Source organism: Triticum aestivum, chromosome 6B, assembly GCF_018294505.1.
Source record: "Triticum aestivum cultivar Chinese Spring chromosome 6B, IWGSC CS RefSeq v2.1, whole genome shotgun sequence".
In the NCBI taxonomy this organism is placed as follows: domain Eukaryota; kingdom Viridiplantae; phylum Streptophyta; class Magnoliopsida; order Poales; family Poaceae; genus Triticum; species Triticum aestivum.
Window position 1 is genome coordinate 449,037,359 of NC_057810.1, and position 17,672 is coordinate 449,055,030.

Here is a 17,672-nt window from a genome sequence, read left to right on the forward strand (position 1 = left end):
ATTCTTAATCATAGAAGTTACTTTATACTTTCTTGTATGTTAGGTCCAAATCTGTAATTGTTATGAGTATGAATAAAGTTAGTGTGTTTCTAAGAAGGAAACAATTGCCGCACTGCCAGTCGCGCGTGTCTTCCGCGCAGCGTACGAACTCGAGCGAAAACAATGACGGCAACAATTTATTTACGCGTGGAAGCAGCAGCGTGTGTCTTCCATCCATGGTTAGTCGCAAAGTTGCAATCCGAATCATCGCCAATACGAGACGAGACCGGTAGCGATGTGGTTTCCAACTCTCAAGAAACCGTCATGTATAAATGGCAGGACTCCCTCCCTGCGTCCTTTGCATTTGCAATCACGTACCACCCTCCAAGTCCAAGAGCTCGAGACTCCAGACCCCTTTCTCCCTCTCGATCAAGCGATGGCTGTCATGGATCCCTTCACCGCCGACCTACTTTCTGGTCCTTCTCTGCCCGGCGCCTTCTCATGCGCCGCCGGCCACCGCATGGAGTTTGACGACGCCTACCTCCGGGCGATCGGCGCACTCCCTCCTCTTCCGACTGTCCACCTCGCTCCCACCCACCTCGACCACGCCGCCGCACTCGAAGATTCCGTGGAACTCCCGGCGACGCTGTATGCCGCCACACTCGATGCCCATCTTTTTCACCCGCCGTTCGAGGTGCCCGTACCGTCCCTGCTTCCGGACCGCGTCGTCCCGGACTCCAAGAACACGGCGACACGCCCGCATCTGTCCAGCTTCGAATTCGCTCCCACGCCCGTCGATCACGCCGCCGCACTCGAATGTTCCGTGGAGCTCCCGGCGACGTGCGAGCTGTACGCCGCCGCACTCGACGCCCGTCTTTTTCACCCATCCTTCGAGGTGCCCGCACCGTCCCTGCTCCCGGACCGCGCCGTCCCGGACTGCAAGAACTCGGCCACGCATCCGCGGCTCTCCGACTACGAAATCGACATCGACTTCAACCTCCGGGAGATGGAGAAGAACGTCGAGGAGCGGCCTTCGCCGGACTACCTGAAGACGGTGCAGGGAGATCGGATGAGCCCATCGATGCGTGCCACCCTCGTCTTCTGGATGGACGACTTCACCCGGCACTACGACCTGGCCCCTGGCACGCTTCACCGTGCCGTCTCCTACGTCGACCGCGTCCTGTCGGCGCGAACCTTGTCTTCGGCTCGCACGGACATGGAGTATGAGCTCCGTCTCCTGGGCGCCACGGCCGTCTTCACCGCCGCCAAATACGAGGAGCGGAGCACCAGATTCAAGGTGAACGCCGCGAAAATTGCGGAGGACTGTGGGTTCGCCACGAGCAAGGAGGTGACCGACATGGAGTGCAAGATGTTGGCGGCGCTCCGGTACGAGCTCAGCGGACCAACGGCCTACCCCTTCGTGGACCACTTCACCAGGTACAGCAAAGGAGAGCGCGAGCTGGAGGTTCAGAGGTTGGCGCATAAGATCGGCGGACCATTATTCGTCGAGGATTGGCGCCCCATGGGGCCCAATCGGATCTCCTCCTGCGACCTAACACTAGCCAGGATGACTCAACGAGCAACTTTCTTCCCGTCGTGACCCTTGCAGGTGTTCCGGTATGAAGAAACATGCCAAATCGAAAGCCGTCGTAAATGAGCACGACGATGTGAGAAAGGTCTATCTTGAAACTACAAAATGCATGATTGTTAGTCATCAAAATCCACGTGGCGAGGAAAGAAGCATCACCTAAGGGCATCTTCAAAGCTGACCCGCAAACCGCCTGCATCCGTCCGGACCGCGCTGTACGGACCGCAGAAGCCATCCAACACCGACCTGTATAGGTCCGCGGGGCAGTCGGACGCAATTTCTCCCGCAAATTAGAGACAAAGTTGGGGAAGTTTGCAGGAGTCCGGATACTCGAAACATAGGACTTCGATACCCCCGGCCCACCCAACCCCCCTCTCGATCCCATTTCCTTCCACTCCAACCTTCTCTCCCTTACTTTGCATCCATACCCTCCACCTCCTCCGCCGTTGTTGTACATCTCCGGCTGCCACATAGGCATTGTCGGAAATCCGCAACCAGCAGCGACGTGCCCGCTCGACGTTTACGACGGAGCTGCCCCCTGTCGACGACCTCCATGGTGGACACCATGCCTGACAGGTGCTTGGTCAAATGTCGTTGAGTTATTTTCAAATGATATGTCGTTTTTAGAGTATGAAGGATGGTGAGCTACTCGACCATGGTGGATGAGTTTGTTGTGCGATGCGTGACTGGCCGTATCCACGGATTTCATAGGCAAGACAGAGGGGAGCCCTTATGGGAGCAAGCGCATGAAATGTTTCACGCAGGAAAGCACATTGTGCCCTACGACATGTACATCATTCAACCACACGATGTGAGGTCGTTGTCGTATCGTTGGCACGCTATCCAGATTAGCGCCATCAAGTTTTGCGGCGTGGTTCGTCAGCTCGAGGCAAGGTGGCCATTGCACGCGGTAGAGGACAAAATCGTAAGTTTTACTTCCTCTTACTCAACTTGTTGATTGATTCATTGACTCAATGTTGGTCTATACATTATATGTAGCCCGCACGCGCCGCCGTAGTGTACCACAGGATAGAGGGACGACCATTATGTGCACACACTGTTGGATGAAGCTGAAGGGGGAGCATGTGTGGAAAAGATCCGTTCATGAAAAGCTTGTTGGACATCCAGGACCTAGTCGAAATAGAGACATTGTTGTACTGTACTTAATTTGCATGCTATGTAATGGATGATTTGTGTTGTTTGCTATCCGAACTTTGATGAATATCGACTGCTTTACATGAATTTCGTCTGTTAGTTAAAATATGGTTTAAAATGTGTGCGGCTATGGTTGGATGGCGTCTTCCTGCATCTGTGTGCGCAGATTGGTCCTATCATGTCCGTGGACGGATGCAGGAGGAAATTTGCGGGTTGCCGTTGGAGATGCCCTAAGATCATTTTTGGCGACGGTGACTGTCACAAACTGCTGCCTGCCCAGGGCAGCCCTTCGACATCTTTGGTATTTCATCGATCGATTTTAGGTGACGCAATTGAGCGTCACAAGCATGGGCATATTCGATGACAGATTTATTGTCGAATGGGTCACTCTCTGAATATATAGGAAATAAATAATTGTTTTTGTAGCTAACTTAGTTTGTGCATGTCCTTTGTTAATAGCTGAAAATTGCTTGAAATATGGATATTTTGGTTTCCCTTGTAAAAAGGGAATTGGGAATGGTTCGTACAACAACTTGCTTGGTTATGAAACAATTCACGTATGCAAGTATTGATGTGCTTTTGTATTGGAGAGACCATGACAACAACTCGATAGGAAGTGCGGCTTGCCGCACCCGGCAGCATAGCTGCCGGGTCTAGTCATGTTCAATCTGTTTATACAACCGCTGAAGTATTTCAAGTATAAAAAAATTGCAAACACAAAAAAAGTTAATATAGAGATGGTACTCCTTCAGGGAAGAGCCGTCATGATATATAGGCAATAGATATAGCAAAAACTGATCACTCAAAAGCAAGAGCCTATGCGCCAGTACAGAACACATAAAAATGGCAATAGATAATCTAACATCAAGAAAAAACATGCAACAACAAAGCATCCAATTCTCTCATTTCAAAGTTTGAATAAAAAATTGCATGAATAGTCCATAGTTGTACAGATCCAACGTGAATAAATCCTTGTCTAATCCAACATTCGCTGAATAAACAAAATAAAAAGGACATGCGAGTGATAGCACAGAGGGCATCATCGACATTTGAGACACAAACAGAGGGCAAAACTCCTTCAATAAGGTCACGTATGCTCGCCTTTGAGCAATGGCATTCCCCATCTATGTATCCTGGATGTTGGGGATCATAAAGCAATTAGATGTGGACATTCAAAGGCATATCCACAGGTGATATTGAAGTATACAACAGTAGATAAATAAAGTCCTCTTGAGCTCATTGTTCATATGTATCAAACAATACATAAGCAAACTAACACTAAGTTACCATGCTACATTTTGATGTTTTTTGTCCAGGCTTGGCCAATATGCTCTGTATCTTGAAAGAAAACCTTTATTTGTTTTCTGTATCACATCGTGTTCAACATACCAGTAATGCGTTGATAAGGGTGATGAATACTGGAAAACAAAGAATAGGTAATCATAGGATGTGTTGAAGAAATCGAGCACATCTATTCTTTAAATTTTGAGCGGGATATAAACTTTCGATAAAGTGAGCTATATATGTCGAGAGTGGTGATGACAAACAGGGCATGTACAATCTTAAAGGAGAATGCACATATCAATAACACAACACCGACATTTATACTCAGTAAACCATAAGGACAAACACAAAACAATTAAAGGATGACATTTGTATGCAAGGCGAGCAAGGCCCGAGCAGTGCATCTGAGGATACAACATAGGAAACGATTTGTCTTACATGTGATCCGTTCATTTAGTCATTAAAGACTAAAGTCCTGCAGGTAGTAGGCTGAGACTTTGTTTTCTTGCTGAGCATGTGATATGTTTCACTGGGAAAGCAACAAACGTGAGTAATGCATATAGTTGCATGAATCCGTCGAAGGCCAACAATGAACACAAGGAAATCATAACCAATTAACATATGAACCACCTATATTTGGATCCTCATGAACCAAGGATTAAACAGAGACCCAAAACCTCACCGAGGCTTAAACATAGACCCAAAACCTCTGTCAATCATCACAAGCAGCAAACAATAGGCCTGCCAAAATAACCCCAAGCCAAAGATAGGAGATGCCTCATCAATAAAAATTACAAAAAGGTAGGGGCTGCATCATCAAATATATGACGTACCTGTCAGTGCCATGGAACAGTACTACGAGTATCATGGTCCTGGACTCCTGGTCCTATCAAATCCCAGCAAATACAAAAACATCAAACCTCGGTCATGGCCATCAAACATGGAGAATATCTGCACCAAATGGGTGGATACAACATGGTTCTTACTTGCTTACTTTAATAAGAATGAATCATTAAACATTAGTAGAACTGTTGCATATGAAGTACTGCAGAAATAAGCACATAATATTGGGGAAGCCCTTGTTTCTTTGCCACTACATAACAGGAAGGACATAAGATATTTTGAGAATGGCATATTAAAAACTTCTCTAAATTATGGAGGCACAATCAGGCAAGCTAGACCAGTCGTGAAAATAGGAGAGAGCCCAGCTATATGATAAAGGGAGTCAAGAGTTTCTTGGCATACTCTACTATCCAAAGAGCTTATTTATCATCATCACAACCAAAGTTATTTAATCTTTTGATCTAATAGCTTTAGAAATAGCTGGAAGTGTGTTTCTTCTAAGGCGGTAAGCAATTTGGACCCTCGCAAAAGAGCTAAACATAGCAGAGATAAAAACTAATGAATTGAAGATAACCTCAATTAGGACCTATGAACCTCTCAGAGGTCATTGAGGCAAACTATCTGTACAGATCATCGACGATGTTTGTCTTTAATATAAGTAGGACGTCCGTACCAACCTCAAGTCCTATTTTCAGGAGAAATTTCGATAGAATCATCATTTTATAAGCATTCATACTGTAATCGATGAAATCAGCATACTACTACATGCTAAGCAAGCAAACTCAAGAAGCTGGTTCTAATAATTACCTCCAGAGAAGTAATTTTGAATTCATGTGACATGTAGTGTTCTTTGAATAACTGAGAAAAACATAGGAAACAATAGAAGATGGTAAGCACAAACATCATATTGCAGAAACAACAAGCAAACATTTCACAATTCATAAAAACTTTTCTATGGTTAATTAGAGGAAGAACTACCTATGATCCAAGTGAGCTAAGTGAATCCAACTAGAAAACTAAGTAACAGGCGTGATTGATCTTACATTAGGGCCCAGAAAAGTAGGGGTTGTTGTTGAGGTTCAGGATCCTGTGTGCTTCGAGTGCTGCCGCCTGGCAGAGTAAATCATCTCTAGACCTGGAATTTGTAACCAGCAGAGAAAGGACTGTCTGCAATCAATCTCCATGCATGACGAAGAGCTAGCTTGATGGATTGATGAAGATTGCTCACCTTCTCCAGGAAGAACAGGCGGTCGATGAACTGCGTGGAAACCTCATCCAGCTCCACAACATCGGTGACCTGCAGCGGTCAGAGAGAGGGATGGTGAGCAGAAGCAGCGCAAGATTGACGGGGAGAGGAGTCCTGCATCTTTAATCGAACGTGTCTCACCTTGAGGTCCTCGACGTCTCCGCAGCCCGTACTCTAAGCAAGCTCGACACAGGCACAATTTGCAAGATCCCGGGCATGAAATGAACGCCCAAAAGGGAGTGCAGCAACAACGGAAAGAAACGCTAAAAGGGAACATAGAGCAGAAACCAACCCAAAATGCAAGCAAGAATTTTTAAAAGGGAACATAGAGCAGCATGAGCATGAGGCATAGAAAAATGGGGTCACCTTAAGATCAAGAATCAATGGATGGCTCTCTCTCTCAGTTCAAATCAGAAGGAAAGAACCACTATTATTGATACCACTATTATTGATTAGAGTTATTTGTAATTAGGCAAAGCACTACAACACTGGATCCTAAGCAACAGCTGAGGCATACAAAACTACAAGTGTTTGTTCTTTTCATAAATAAACAACCTTTAGTATCTCAACCAGAACCAAAGAAAAACAAAAATCATGGTTAAGTAACCAGAAAAGGAAGAATGAACCTTTTTTGAATTTTAAAGTGGCAAGACATGAAAAGTTCTTTATTGCCTTCAATACTACACACATTAGGGGAGGTAGCTGCAGTTCTATTGCATAGTGGGCTCAGATTCGTCTTTCCTCGATCATATAACCTACCCCCATCATCTCTTATCACCAGATCAATTTGTTTATACAGTAGAGTTGCCCTGGTTATCACTCAACAAGAATGACCATCCAAGGACAGAACAATAAGTATCACAGGATCAAAAAGGATTCTAGAGACAAGAGGGAGGATCCAACTTGATACCCACAGGTAACTCGATTGCTCAAAGGCACACTTATTTCAGCGACGGTTAATCATCATCGCCCTAGCAAGAATGGCTTCCGACCGATGGGGCACGTGATTCACACGCGATGACACAAGATATCTCACCGCGGGAGTAACTATTCATTGCTACAGGAGCTCGGGCTCGACCCAATGGCCGAGATCAATCCGGAGCGAGATCCGGCGGCTAGAATTGCATCAGGAAATCGATCCGACGGCCAGAATCGCCTGAGCTCTGGGAGCGCCCGGGAGTGACTGCATCCCTTATTTCTTGATGGATGGATCACCAGATCAATATGTTCTCATGAGGGTGAAACTGCCCTGGTTATCACTCATCAGAAATGACCATCCAAGGATAGGAGCCACTAAAATAAGAACGTGATCAAAACGACTCAAAGAAACGAGGGAGGATCCAAATTAATACCCACAAGTGCCTTGATTGCTCGAGAGCATGCCTATATCAGCGATAACTGATCATCATAGCCCTGCCCATGTCCCATATAGTAGCCGAAGTAGAGCAGGGGAAGATGGAGCTCACCGAGGGAGGTTGTAGCCGAGGCAGTACTCAGTGGGCGCCGGGGTTGCGCCTGAACACCGTCCAACCGGCGAGGAACCACGTCGGAGTTGCGCCTTGCACCGTCCTGCCGACGAGCACGAACGCCACTGGCTGCGAAGCGGCCAAGGAGACGAGGAGGTGATGTGTAGCACATCTAGGAGCACTATCAGGGGCGGAGATGACCAGGGCCTAGTCAGTTCTCTTTTTGCTGCAATCAAGGATAAGATTTGTTAGAACATTCTTGTGGTCAAAACTTATCAATGGGCCTATTTATTAGCTGCTTGTAGTGCCGAAGGTAAAATCAAAAGGCCTTTTACTGCCACCTTGCATGAAGAGTTTCTATTCACACATGTGTACTGCTATATGAACCTGCACGATGCTGACTAAGTAAACAACAAAAGCTACTGAGATGTGAACTGACTTTTCTCTAATCAGACTCTCTGGACACCAAGAAGCACAGATAAATAATCCCTGCTGGACAGAACACATAGTCTAATACGGTATAACACTGACTAAGCCTAGGTTTGTGAACAGAAATAAATTATAAAACAATATGGTAGGCCAGAAGGAGAGACCATAAAGTCGCACATGCCCAAAGAAACTAAAACCGAGCAGAGCATTGACTGAATGTGAAACTATGTTAAAAAAACTGCAGCCAATGAACGGATTGTCCATCATTTTCTTCCCCTTAATGTTTTTCTCTTGTGGAACATGTCTTATTCAATTGTTCCTTTGGTGCTTTCATCAACTTCCATCATCATTGAGAAAACAACTTTGTCACAATACCTATTACAAGCTTGCACCATTAACGAATATCTGTTGTTTTAAACAAATTGATTCATCATACTTAAGGGAGAAATCGTAGTAATACTTAACTTACGTTATAGATTCCGTGTGAAATTAATTGGCTCAAAATCAAATCAACAACTCTATCTTTGTGATGCCCTATGATGTCACCACCAAAGTAGATCTAAGTACACCCATATAACTGTTACACCTATATTTTCTGTGATTATTTGTAGTCTCAAGTTCAAACTATTCTTCTTAAATCACTACCCTCTCAAAAGAAAACCAAGAGTAATAAACCACCTATGATGACATTGTACGGATATCAATGTGAGGTATTGGTGTTGCTAAGCTAGCAATTACCTGCCAAGATCTGCAGCAAAAGTGTTCGTTGATGGACCAATTCATCCTGCTTCCTGAGACCAGAACTATAACGATTGGTGGTCCAGTTCTGCTAGAGGAACATGGAGCTGGCCTTGCCCCTTTCTTGTGTCAATCAGACTGAGCCACCTACAGTTCGTCCATGACATAATGTCCGCTGAGTCTACTTCTGCGCCCAAAATGACCGAGAAAAATGCAGGTGAATAAATTCGTCTTTTTTGGCACGTTTTGCAGATGAAGGATGAAGGAAGGAGTCAAGAGCTAGAAACAGTCCTTCTGCAAACAGTAAAGGGAAACTCGACCTCTTAAAAATGTAGGATAGCAAATGGCTAGACATAAATAAAGTGCTGCAGGCTGTTGTTGTGTTGTGAAGTTTCTAATTGACCCGCATACATCACTGTTTCGAATGATCCAATTTATGGTTCTGTTGAAGTGTTTCATAATAATATTTTTATCATGACACAGTAACTAATCATACAGTAACAGCATTTTAAGAAGGTCGTACAATCAAATCTTGAGCTGACTGCTATAAAGACTATTTAGATTGGTAAGGTCAAATGATATCATTAAATTAGTCCACAATGTTTTCTTAATACATTCTTTCTTATATTCATGTAAAAAGAAAGTACGGGCCAAAGTCGCAAGTTGGAGACTACGCCTATGTACAAAACGTCCCTTCTTAAACAGAGGGGGTTTCAGTCATAGAGCATACTCCAAGTCATGTATATAATGCAAAAATTACTAAGAGAAAATCAACCTATGCAGAAATATTTCACGATACCTTCTTTTCTGGAGAAAAATTATTTAACTTCAAGAACATGGCTGCTGCAAATGATGACGTGAAGATCTCTTCCTACAAACAAGTTAACGGATCAATACAATACAGAAAACAATGATCACAGAAATATGGCTGTACTGAAAAGCGAAAACTACCTCAGTAACTTCAAGGCCAAGTGTTTTGAATTTCTTTGAATACTGCCTTCTCGACTTCCTACAAAAACTAATTTCTTGCCCTGCACCAAGTGAAACCAAATAAAAGCATCATTACGGAATCTTCACATAATGGTGCATTCATGAACCAACCAAAATACAGCGATGGACTTCGAAAACTGGAAATTATTCAAAAGAGCATATCAATGCCCTAATAGTGGAAGAGAAGGTTATCAGTACTTGTTTGGTCAAGATGGATGCTATGATATTCCTAGACCAGCAGTCTATCATGTTGGAAGAACAAACGAGAGAAACCAGAAACATGATAAAGCAAACACCATGTTGAATAATCATATATATGAGTAATTTATTTCTATTAGTTAAAGACCTAGGAGGTTACTGATATTCGAGACATAGCAGGGGCTCAGTCATTAGCTACTATAACAAATATTCCAGCCTTGTCAGATTAATGATTAAGTATGATTGCACGGTACAAACATAAAGATTTTTTTACATCTCATGAAGAATCCAAATATTAGCCCTTTCATTCTCTAGCCATGACTTGGAAATTATCTTCAACATTCTCTAGCCATGACTTGGAAATTATCTTCAATCTGACTTGTGTACTGCTCAAAGAATATGTGATGCTGTGACGAGAGCAAATGCAAAGTTTACTTCCTGTCTTTAGACTTCCAATCTAGCTAAGTAAATGCATTAACAAGATTTCAGTAAGCAGGGCTAGCTCCTGTGAAGTGCAAGAACACGGAGAAAAGGCCCCATCGCAGTTGACCATCCCTCTGGTAATTTCAGAATACCCCTCTGGAATCAGTCGAGCAGCAGGAGCAGACGTGGATTCCTCTCCCGGCGCGAGCAACTCTTGACGGATCTCTTGACGCAGGGGCGTGTCCTCCTCACCTTCTTCTCGTAGGGGAACGGCTGCTCGCCGGGGAGCTCCTGGTCGGGCTGCGCGGCGGCCACCGCGGCCCCCTCCTGCCGACGGCGGAGGCGGCGCGCCACCGTAGGGGAGGAGGAGGCCGACCCCCTGGGCCACGCCGCCCGCGCCACGTCCCATACGCCGTCGCCTTTGCCTCGCCTCGTCATTCCTCCTTCCCTCCCGTGGGAGCCGGGGCCGGGCGGGGCGCTAGGGTTTGGTGGCGCCAGATCGGTGGGGTGGAAGTAGGAGAGGAAGGCACGGGTGGGGAGGAGGCCGGGCGACGGCGAGGAAGGAGGAGAGGGAGGCGCGGGCGGGAGGAGGCCGGGCAGCAGCGGGTAGAAGGAGGAGGTCAGGCGGCGGCGGGGAAGGAAGAGAGGAGGCGCGTGGGAGGGGGGAGGAGGCACACGGGAGGGCAGCCGGCTAGGGTTGTCTTCACTGGAGGCAGCCATTTTATAACCCCCTTGAGTGAAATGACGAAAATGCCCTCTGCGGGGCACGGGAATAATGGCGGTGGCACGAGATCTTTACAGCGAGGTGAAACTGTTCATTGCTACAGGGTTACCTCTTCGATCCGACCGCCGAGGTCGTCCCAGGACTCGATCCGATGGCCCAGATTGCATCAAGCAAAACAATCCAACGGCCAGAATCGCCTGAGCTTTGAGAGCGTCCGGAAAGCCTCCGATCTCTTATTTCTCGATACTCATTGCCATGAGTGTGGAACGTCAAGGTGGAAACACGAATACGGAAAGAGAAAGATTCCTCACATGGTGCTTCGATACTTTTCGATAATCCTACCAAAAAGAAGTAAAAAACACAGATAGGTTTTCAACCGGGGTTATATATCGGAATATATAACAAAATCCCATACAATCATCACTTGTAGCAAAATAGTTTATGCACTATATCTAAGAAAATAGAGACATGTGTCTTCTAGTACTACTCTTATGAATACTCGCTTAAGATGTTGAGAACCGCCTTGATCAAGAGATCACTACTACAGATCTAAATAGCATCAGTGTCCGGCAACTGGAGAGGTGTCACTGATGAGGTTCATCACCAACGGGCCAGCAAAGGCGCATTAGTGATGAGCCTCTGTTGGTCAGTTGACACTGTTAACACATACCAGAGAGCAATTGGTCGGTCAATGATGAGGTCCTCTTCTTCCTGTGACGACAAACGAGAATGTGAAATGGGGTACGAATGTATTCACACCTCCTCGATTACCAGCGCACTTGTTAGGCTATCGGCGTGTGACGATCCCACGATGGCGACCGCTCTCAGTGCACATTTCCCATGACACCATTGAACAATAAATTTAAAAAGGAAATCAAAATATTCAAAGACATTTACAACAAACATTGATGAGTGTTTAATGCAAATTTTCGTGATGAAATAACATTCGTGGAGGTCGACAAAAAAATACAAAATCGATGCTCCGAAATGCTTCTAAAAATAGCCTTTTTAGAACATCGATTTTTTTGTCCAACCTCAGTGAATGCCGTTCCATCATGAATATTTGCATGCAGATGAATTATCACAAAAAGTTAAGAATTTTTTTATTCTTCACCATTTTTTAAGACTTTACTGTTCACTCATGTGAGCCCAGAATTATAAACTTCATAACTCTTGTGGTTTTTCTCACTTGAAGTCGAAGACAGGGGAATTGGCGTCTCTTCCGGTCGCCGTCGCTCGCGGCCTCGTCCCGAACCGGTTGTTATTCCGGCTGGTTAATAACGGAGAAACCGAACCGGCTGAACCGGAGGCATGACCCAATGCCCACCGGGGCCCTTCTTCAGGTGCGTGTCTAATTCATTTGTCACCAAAATTTACACCCGTCATCTTCCCCACCCGCTCCCAAACCCTAGCCGACCTCGCCGGCGGTGGGCTCTCAGACGATGGAGACGGAGGGGGCGGCCCACCCTCCCAAGAATCCCCGCCGCCCCCGGCGCCGCGACCTCAACGCACTGGTACTACCCGATCGACCCCATCTCTTCCTGTTCTTCTATATCTTTTAGCGGCCTGCGATCCTGAGCATTTGATTGCGGAGGTGCGGGAGAAAGGGTCCAGGATTTCTACGTGATTTCTGAGGGTTTAGGTGTCACCTGGAGAAGAAAGCTTAGGATTTCATGGGGTTTTAGGGTTTTTACATGAGTACGGATGCCGAGTTTGCGGTGGTTCAGGCGCCTGGAAAGAAGTTGGATATCGAGTTTGGATCTCATAGCATCATTTGTTTTCTGTTGACAATGACTCGTATTAGACTTTATTTTTGTGGATCAGCGTGGCATTTTGGTTTTCTTGAGAAGGCGATACGTTCCACCCATAATTCTGTTCATTCTTGAGGACTGGGAGTTCCATTTCGGGAAACCATTTCCCTCTTCCAGTAAGCTGGAATTTTGCTTCAGAGCTACTCTCCCAGTCCCTTTTTATCGGCAATAATTATCACGTCAACTGTTCTGCAATTCCATCAATTAGGTGGACCGAATAAATAAAGCTAGGTCATCTGGCATGAAAAGGGACATTAATCCGTAGCGTCCATGAAGCGTTTCAGTGGGGCAAATTTGGAAGAGGTCCTCATAAGGCAAATTGTGCCTAACAATTCCGGACAAATCTGAGGCAAAGCTAACACCTAAGGAGAAATTAACACCTATAAAAGGGATGGAGGGAGTACTAATATTAGGATGACTGTACTTGGATGATTGCTAGAGTATTTTATGATATGGCAAACAAAATGCTAGTGTCATGCTATCCTGAAATCCTAAATTTAGAATGTATTTGTAGTTACCGATGCCACTTTGATGCTGTAGAAGATAATTTTGCGGTTGAAACGGTTTCCTGGGGGCATGTACATGCAAGGTGCTTATTAATGACCGCGTGAAGAGAGAGAATATAGCCACATCATTAAGCACCTGGAGTATATAATTCATCTATGGAACTACTGCGCATCCAATACTTGGTGTCCGACCTTGCTATGATGGTCAATCCAGTGAGTCTGCTGTACCTTGCCCCGTGCATCGATGGTTGGATCTGCCGCATCTTATAAAAATCAGATGGAAAACATCGTATGTATAGCAACACTCTTTCATCTACTCTAGAATATTTAAGCTCAGCTTTCTAGGTGCTTGAATGGTTTATTTTATGCTATTAATTAGTATAAGTACTCCCTCTGATTTTGGAACGGAAGAACTACTACCTCCGTCCGGGTTTATTGGTCCCCATTATATTTCGTGTCAAATTTTGACCTTAGATTAAACTAACAAAATGTCCGCGCATGTTACTAAATATTATATTTTTGAAAACTATGTTCAAATACGAATCCAATGAGATAATTTTTCTTGACATGCATTAACATTTTGTTAGTTAAATCTTTAGTCAAATTTTGGCACAAACTACGGAAGGGACCTATAAACCAGGACGGAGGTAGTACTAATTAAATGCATAAGAACTTCTTGGTACATAATCAAGCACACATCCTCTCAAATAAGCACCAATATGCTATCCTGTGTGGCTAGAAAAATATGGTTTATCCTGCTAAGCACTTGTGTTGTACATGTTCTGATGGTAGTTTTCTTATTCAGGATCCATATTTAGAGGAATCTGATGGACAGGACATTGGCATTCCAGAAGTTGGCATGGTGTTCAATAACCACATGGAGGTCAACCGATTCTACCGTAGGTATGCCCGTCGTGTTGGTTTTGGTGTCTCAGTTAGGAGGTCCTCGTTCTCACAAGAAGGCACCTGCTTATATCTCGAGCTGATGTGCTGTAAAGGAGGGCGTCCACGTTATGAGCCTAAGTTCAGGAAGCGGGCCTCATCAACCACCAATTGCCCAGCAAGGATCCGTGTGAAGTTATGGGGAGACAAATTGTTGCATGTAGAGTTGGCAAACCTTGATCATAATCATCCTGTGAGCCCAGCAATGGCAAGGTTCTTGAACTCTTATAAGCAGCTTTCTGGCCCTGCGAAGAGGCGGCTGCGTATGGGTGGACCTGGAGCTATGCCAGTTGAAGAGCCCAGCAAGATGCCTGTTGATAAGTTGGGTGCACTCGAGGAACTTCTGTTTGGAGAGAGCAAGAACCATAGTTTTGTTGAGAGGGGCCGTTTGAAGCTCCAGCCTGGAGATTCAGAAGCACTTCGACTTTTCTTTACCCGAATGCAGGCCAAAAATGCAAACTTTTTCAATGTTATCGACTTGGATGATGAAGGCTGTGTCAGGAATGTTTTTTGGGCGGATGCATGGTCAAGAGCCATGTATGAGTACTATAATGACACTATCACCCTTGACACTTCCTATGTGGTTAGTAAACATGATATGCCTCTTGTGACCTTTCTTGGGGTGAACCATCATGGCCAATCTGTCTTGTTGGGTTGTGGCCTGCTCTCTGATGAAACAGCAGAAACTTATACGTTGCTATTTAAGGCGTGGGTAGCATGCATGTCTGGCAACCTTCCAAAGGCTATCATCACTGACCAATGCAGGGGCATCCAGAGTGCAGTTGCTGAGGTTGTTCCTGGAGTTCGCCATAGAATATGCTTGCATCAGATAATGAAGAAGGCGGCAGACCAATTAAGTGGGCTATCAGAGTACAAAGCTATCAGCAAGGCATTGCAAAAGGCTGCATATGATTCTTTAACAGTAGATGAGTTTGAAGGAGAATGGAGTACTTTGATCACATACAATGGGCTTCAGGGTCATGACTGGTTAAGATCACTTTATGAGTGCAGATTTTCATGGGTTCCTATCTTTCTTAAAGATGCTTTTTGGGCAGGAATGTCTGCTACACAAAGAAGTGAAACTATCACTCCTTTCTTTGAAGGGTATGTTGATTTGAAAACCTCTTTGAAGCAATTTCTTGGTAAGTATGAGATGATTTTGCAGAGCAAATACGAGAAAGAAGCCCAAGCAGATTTTGAGACATTTCATAAGCAACGTCCACCTGTTTCAAAATTCTATATGGAAGAACAGCTCTCAAAGGTATACACCCATAACATATTCAAGAAGTTCCAAGATGAGATTGAAGCCATTATGTACTGCCATGTATCTTTGATGAATGGTGATGGGCCCATCTCCACATTTAATGTCAAGGAATGTATTTTCCTTGAAGATGGTAAAAGGACTATGAGCAAGATTTTTGCAGTTACTTATAACACAGAGGAAAAGGATATAACTTGTATATGTGGAGGTTTCCAATTTAGCGGCATATTATGTAGGCATAGTCTCTCCGTGCTCAAGTTTCAACAGGTTCGTGAAGTTCCTTCACAGTATGTTCTTGATAGGTGGAAAAAGGATTTTAGACAGTTACATGTGATGGGACGACTTCCAAGTGATGTTGTTCCCGACAATCGTGTGGATAGATATGACTATTTGTCGATGAGATGCCTGCAGCTTGTTGACTCTGCAGTCCTGTCAGATAAGTATCGCCTTGCTTTGAGGCTGGTGAGAGAGGTTGAGAAGTTCCTATTAAATAGCAATACACATGATGATACACAGCCAAGGATCAAGTCTCGCATTCCTAAAGTAAAACCAAATACAGTGACTGGTCAAAATTTGGTGAATGTCGTTACTGACAATGGGAGTGGGCCCAAAGGACCAGAGGTACTGGTTCAACCTGTAATAATCTCTTGGCAATATACATTCTTGCTTTTGATTGTTTACGGAAATTGTTTACTTGAACTGCTACCATCTGAAACCATTCTTATTTTGCAAAACGCAGGCTTCTGCATCGGCACAGGCATCACAAATCCAGAAGGTAGATTGGAATAAGCATCAGGACTTTTGGTGCAATACCACTTCATCAGTTGAAACATATAGCATAGTGGGTATATTGACTGCCTAATGTTTTTACTTTTAACTGCAGGGAGCAGCAGAAAAGGCTGTAGTTCCTGCTGGTTACATTGGTGTGCCAGCTAACGTCCAGCAATTCATGGGCAATCAAGCTGCAATGCGCCCAAGTATTGTTTACATGGTTCCGGTACGTCAAAACACGGATGACTTTGTTTGTTATCGGCTAAAATGTCACATTGTACAAGTACCAATAGCACCAGAAAAGAAGATTTCCAGCATATTCGGATGGCCTTTTTTACACCGCATTAGAGGCTCCATAGCCCATACTACTCTGGCACTTGCCCATATTCATCTGCATGATGAACGGTTCCTGAGTGCATCATTTCTGGAAACACGCGCTGTCAAGTTAACTCTTGCTTATTTAAAATTTCAGAGTGGTGTTGACCCTCAGGCATTTGGAAATGGTGTTTTGATGCCAGTGATGTACCAGCAGATGTTCCAGGTTTGTTTTTACGTGTATTAGCAGCAAGTTCATGCATTCTTCTCCCACTTTGGCCGGATCATTCACGTGTGGTATACAATGTTATGGATGCACGTAGATACCTCAGCAGCCAAACGGAGCCGCGCAAGACACATTAGCAAACGGTAAAAGGAAGCGACCCCGTGGCCAGAAGCCAACAGAGACATCTCATCAGTCAAATGGAACCTCAGGACCTGCAGCTGGCTAAGGGCACTCTTCACATTTAAATCAGAATTCGCAACAGGTTTTTTCCTCATTGGGACTCCTGTTTCTCTTTGCACCATTATTTGTTGAGGTGTTGACAGTAATGGCCTGATGGTCGCGTTTTGGGACATACCAGGAGTTGGTAAATAGCAGAGAAAGAGGAGTCCTGATGCCAAGAGGAATCTTGTGTAGGCATGCCGGCAGTAAGAGAAGCGCACCTCAACAATCGCAGCGGTGACCCTCGAGCATTTGTGCGGCCGGTGCCATCTTCTTTGGGTCATGCTGCTGCAGTCCTGACATGTGTAGAAGACAGTTATCTTTTGATTGATGTCGATTCCAGCAACATTAGCAACATCTAATCTCTTGCGCCGAGTGTGGCAGTGGCTCTTGTTGAGGGCATGTAAATGATTTTTTTTGAACCGAGCATGTAAATGATTTTGCTGAATGAGCCCTATCCTGTCATGATCCCGTTGCTTTGAATTGTCAACTATCAGGTGGTTGTACAAGATTGTAAATGCTAAAGCAAGCGGTCTATATAATCTGTTAGTAGAAACA

At 44.8% G+C, this 17,672-nt stretch overlaps 2 protein-coding genes and 1 long non-coding RNA gene across 25 annotated transcripts; 2 read left to right on the top strand and 1 right to left on the bottom strand.

The window, feature by feature from the left end:
- The first annotated feature begins 359 nt into the window (after positions 1-359).
- On the top strand, positions 360-1,843 carry LOC123137422 (putative cyclin-F2-1). Its single transcript, XM_044557173.1, has one exon. The coding sequence runs from the start codon at positions 416-418 to the stop codon at positions 1,577-1,579; it is 1,164 nt and encodes a 387-aa protein (XP_044413108.1). The 5' UTR covers positions 360-415; the 3' UTR covers positions 1,580-1,843.
- Positions 1,844-3,599: 1,756 nt separating this feature from the next.
- Positions 3,600-11,011, bottom strand: LOC123137423 (uncharacterized). Of its 22 annotated transcripts, XR_006468275.1 has the most exons (12): positions 9,680-11,011; positions 9,528-9,599; positions 8,729-8,915; positions 6,237-7,787; positions 6,078-6,146; positions 5,893-5,984; positions 5,657-5,707; positions 5,001-5,099; positions 4,840-4,892; positions 4,637-4,747; positions 4,445-4,535; positions 3,600-3,855 (listed from the first exon to the last, which is right to left on the bottom strand). It is a non-coding gene; the product is annotated as an uncharacterized lncRNA (long non-coding RNA). The 22 variants fall into 22 exon arrangements; XR_006468268.1 differs by lacking the exon at positions 5,001-5,099 and having other exon boundaries at positions 4,445-4,747; positions 4,840-4,957; positions 9,680-9,759; positions 10,592-11,011; XR_006468271.1 differs by lacking the exon at positions 5,001-5,099 and having other exon boundaries at positions 4,445-4,747; positions 4,840-4,957; positions 8,729-9,022; positions 9,680-9,759; positions 10,592-11,011.
- A 1,362-nt stretch (positions 11,012-12,373) lies between these two features.
- LOC123137425 (protein FAR1-RELATED SEQUENCE 6) lies at positions 12,374-17,579 on the top strand. 2 transcript variants are annotated; one of them, XM_044557175.1, is made up of 8 exons: positions 12,400-12,577; positions 14,186-14,283; positions 14,379-16,204; positions 16,323-16,358; positions 16,467-16,580; positions 16,827-16,895; positions 16,993-17,157; positions 17,254-17,579. In XM_044557175.1, exons 2-7 carry the CDS (start codon positions 14,208-14,210, stop codon positions 17,119-17,121), a joined length of 2,250 nt encoding a protein of 749 aa, XP_044413110.1. In that variant the 5' UTR covers positions 12,400-12,577; positions 14,186-14,207; the 3' UTR covers positions 17,122-17,157; positions 17,254-17,579. The 2 variants fall into 2 exon arrangements, with proteins under 2 accessions (XP_044413109.1, XP_044413110.1); XM_044557174.1 differs by having other exon boundaries at positions 12,374-12,577; positions 14,186-16,204.
- The last annotated feature ends 93 nt before the right edge of the window (positions 17,580-17,672 follow it).

Bases quoted from the DNA above. Each gene is read 5' to 3' on its own strand.
- LOC123137422 (XM_044557173.1), top strand. From the start codon at position 416: ATGGCTGTCATGGATCCCTTCACCGCCGACCTACTTTCTGGTCCTTCT.
- LOC123137425 (XM_044557174.1), top strand. From the start codon at position 12,506: ATGGAGACGGAGGGGGCGGCCCACCCTCCCAAGAATCCCCGCCGCCCC. The intron at 12,578-14,185 runs GTACTACCCGAT...TTTCTTATTCAG, and splicing joins GCCGCGACCTCAACGCACTG to GATCCATATTTAGAGGAATC. The intron at 16,581-16,826 runs GTACGTCAAAAC...TTAAAATTTCAG, and splicing joins GTATTGTTTACATGGTTCCG to AGTGGTGTTGACCCTCAGGC.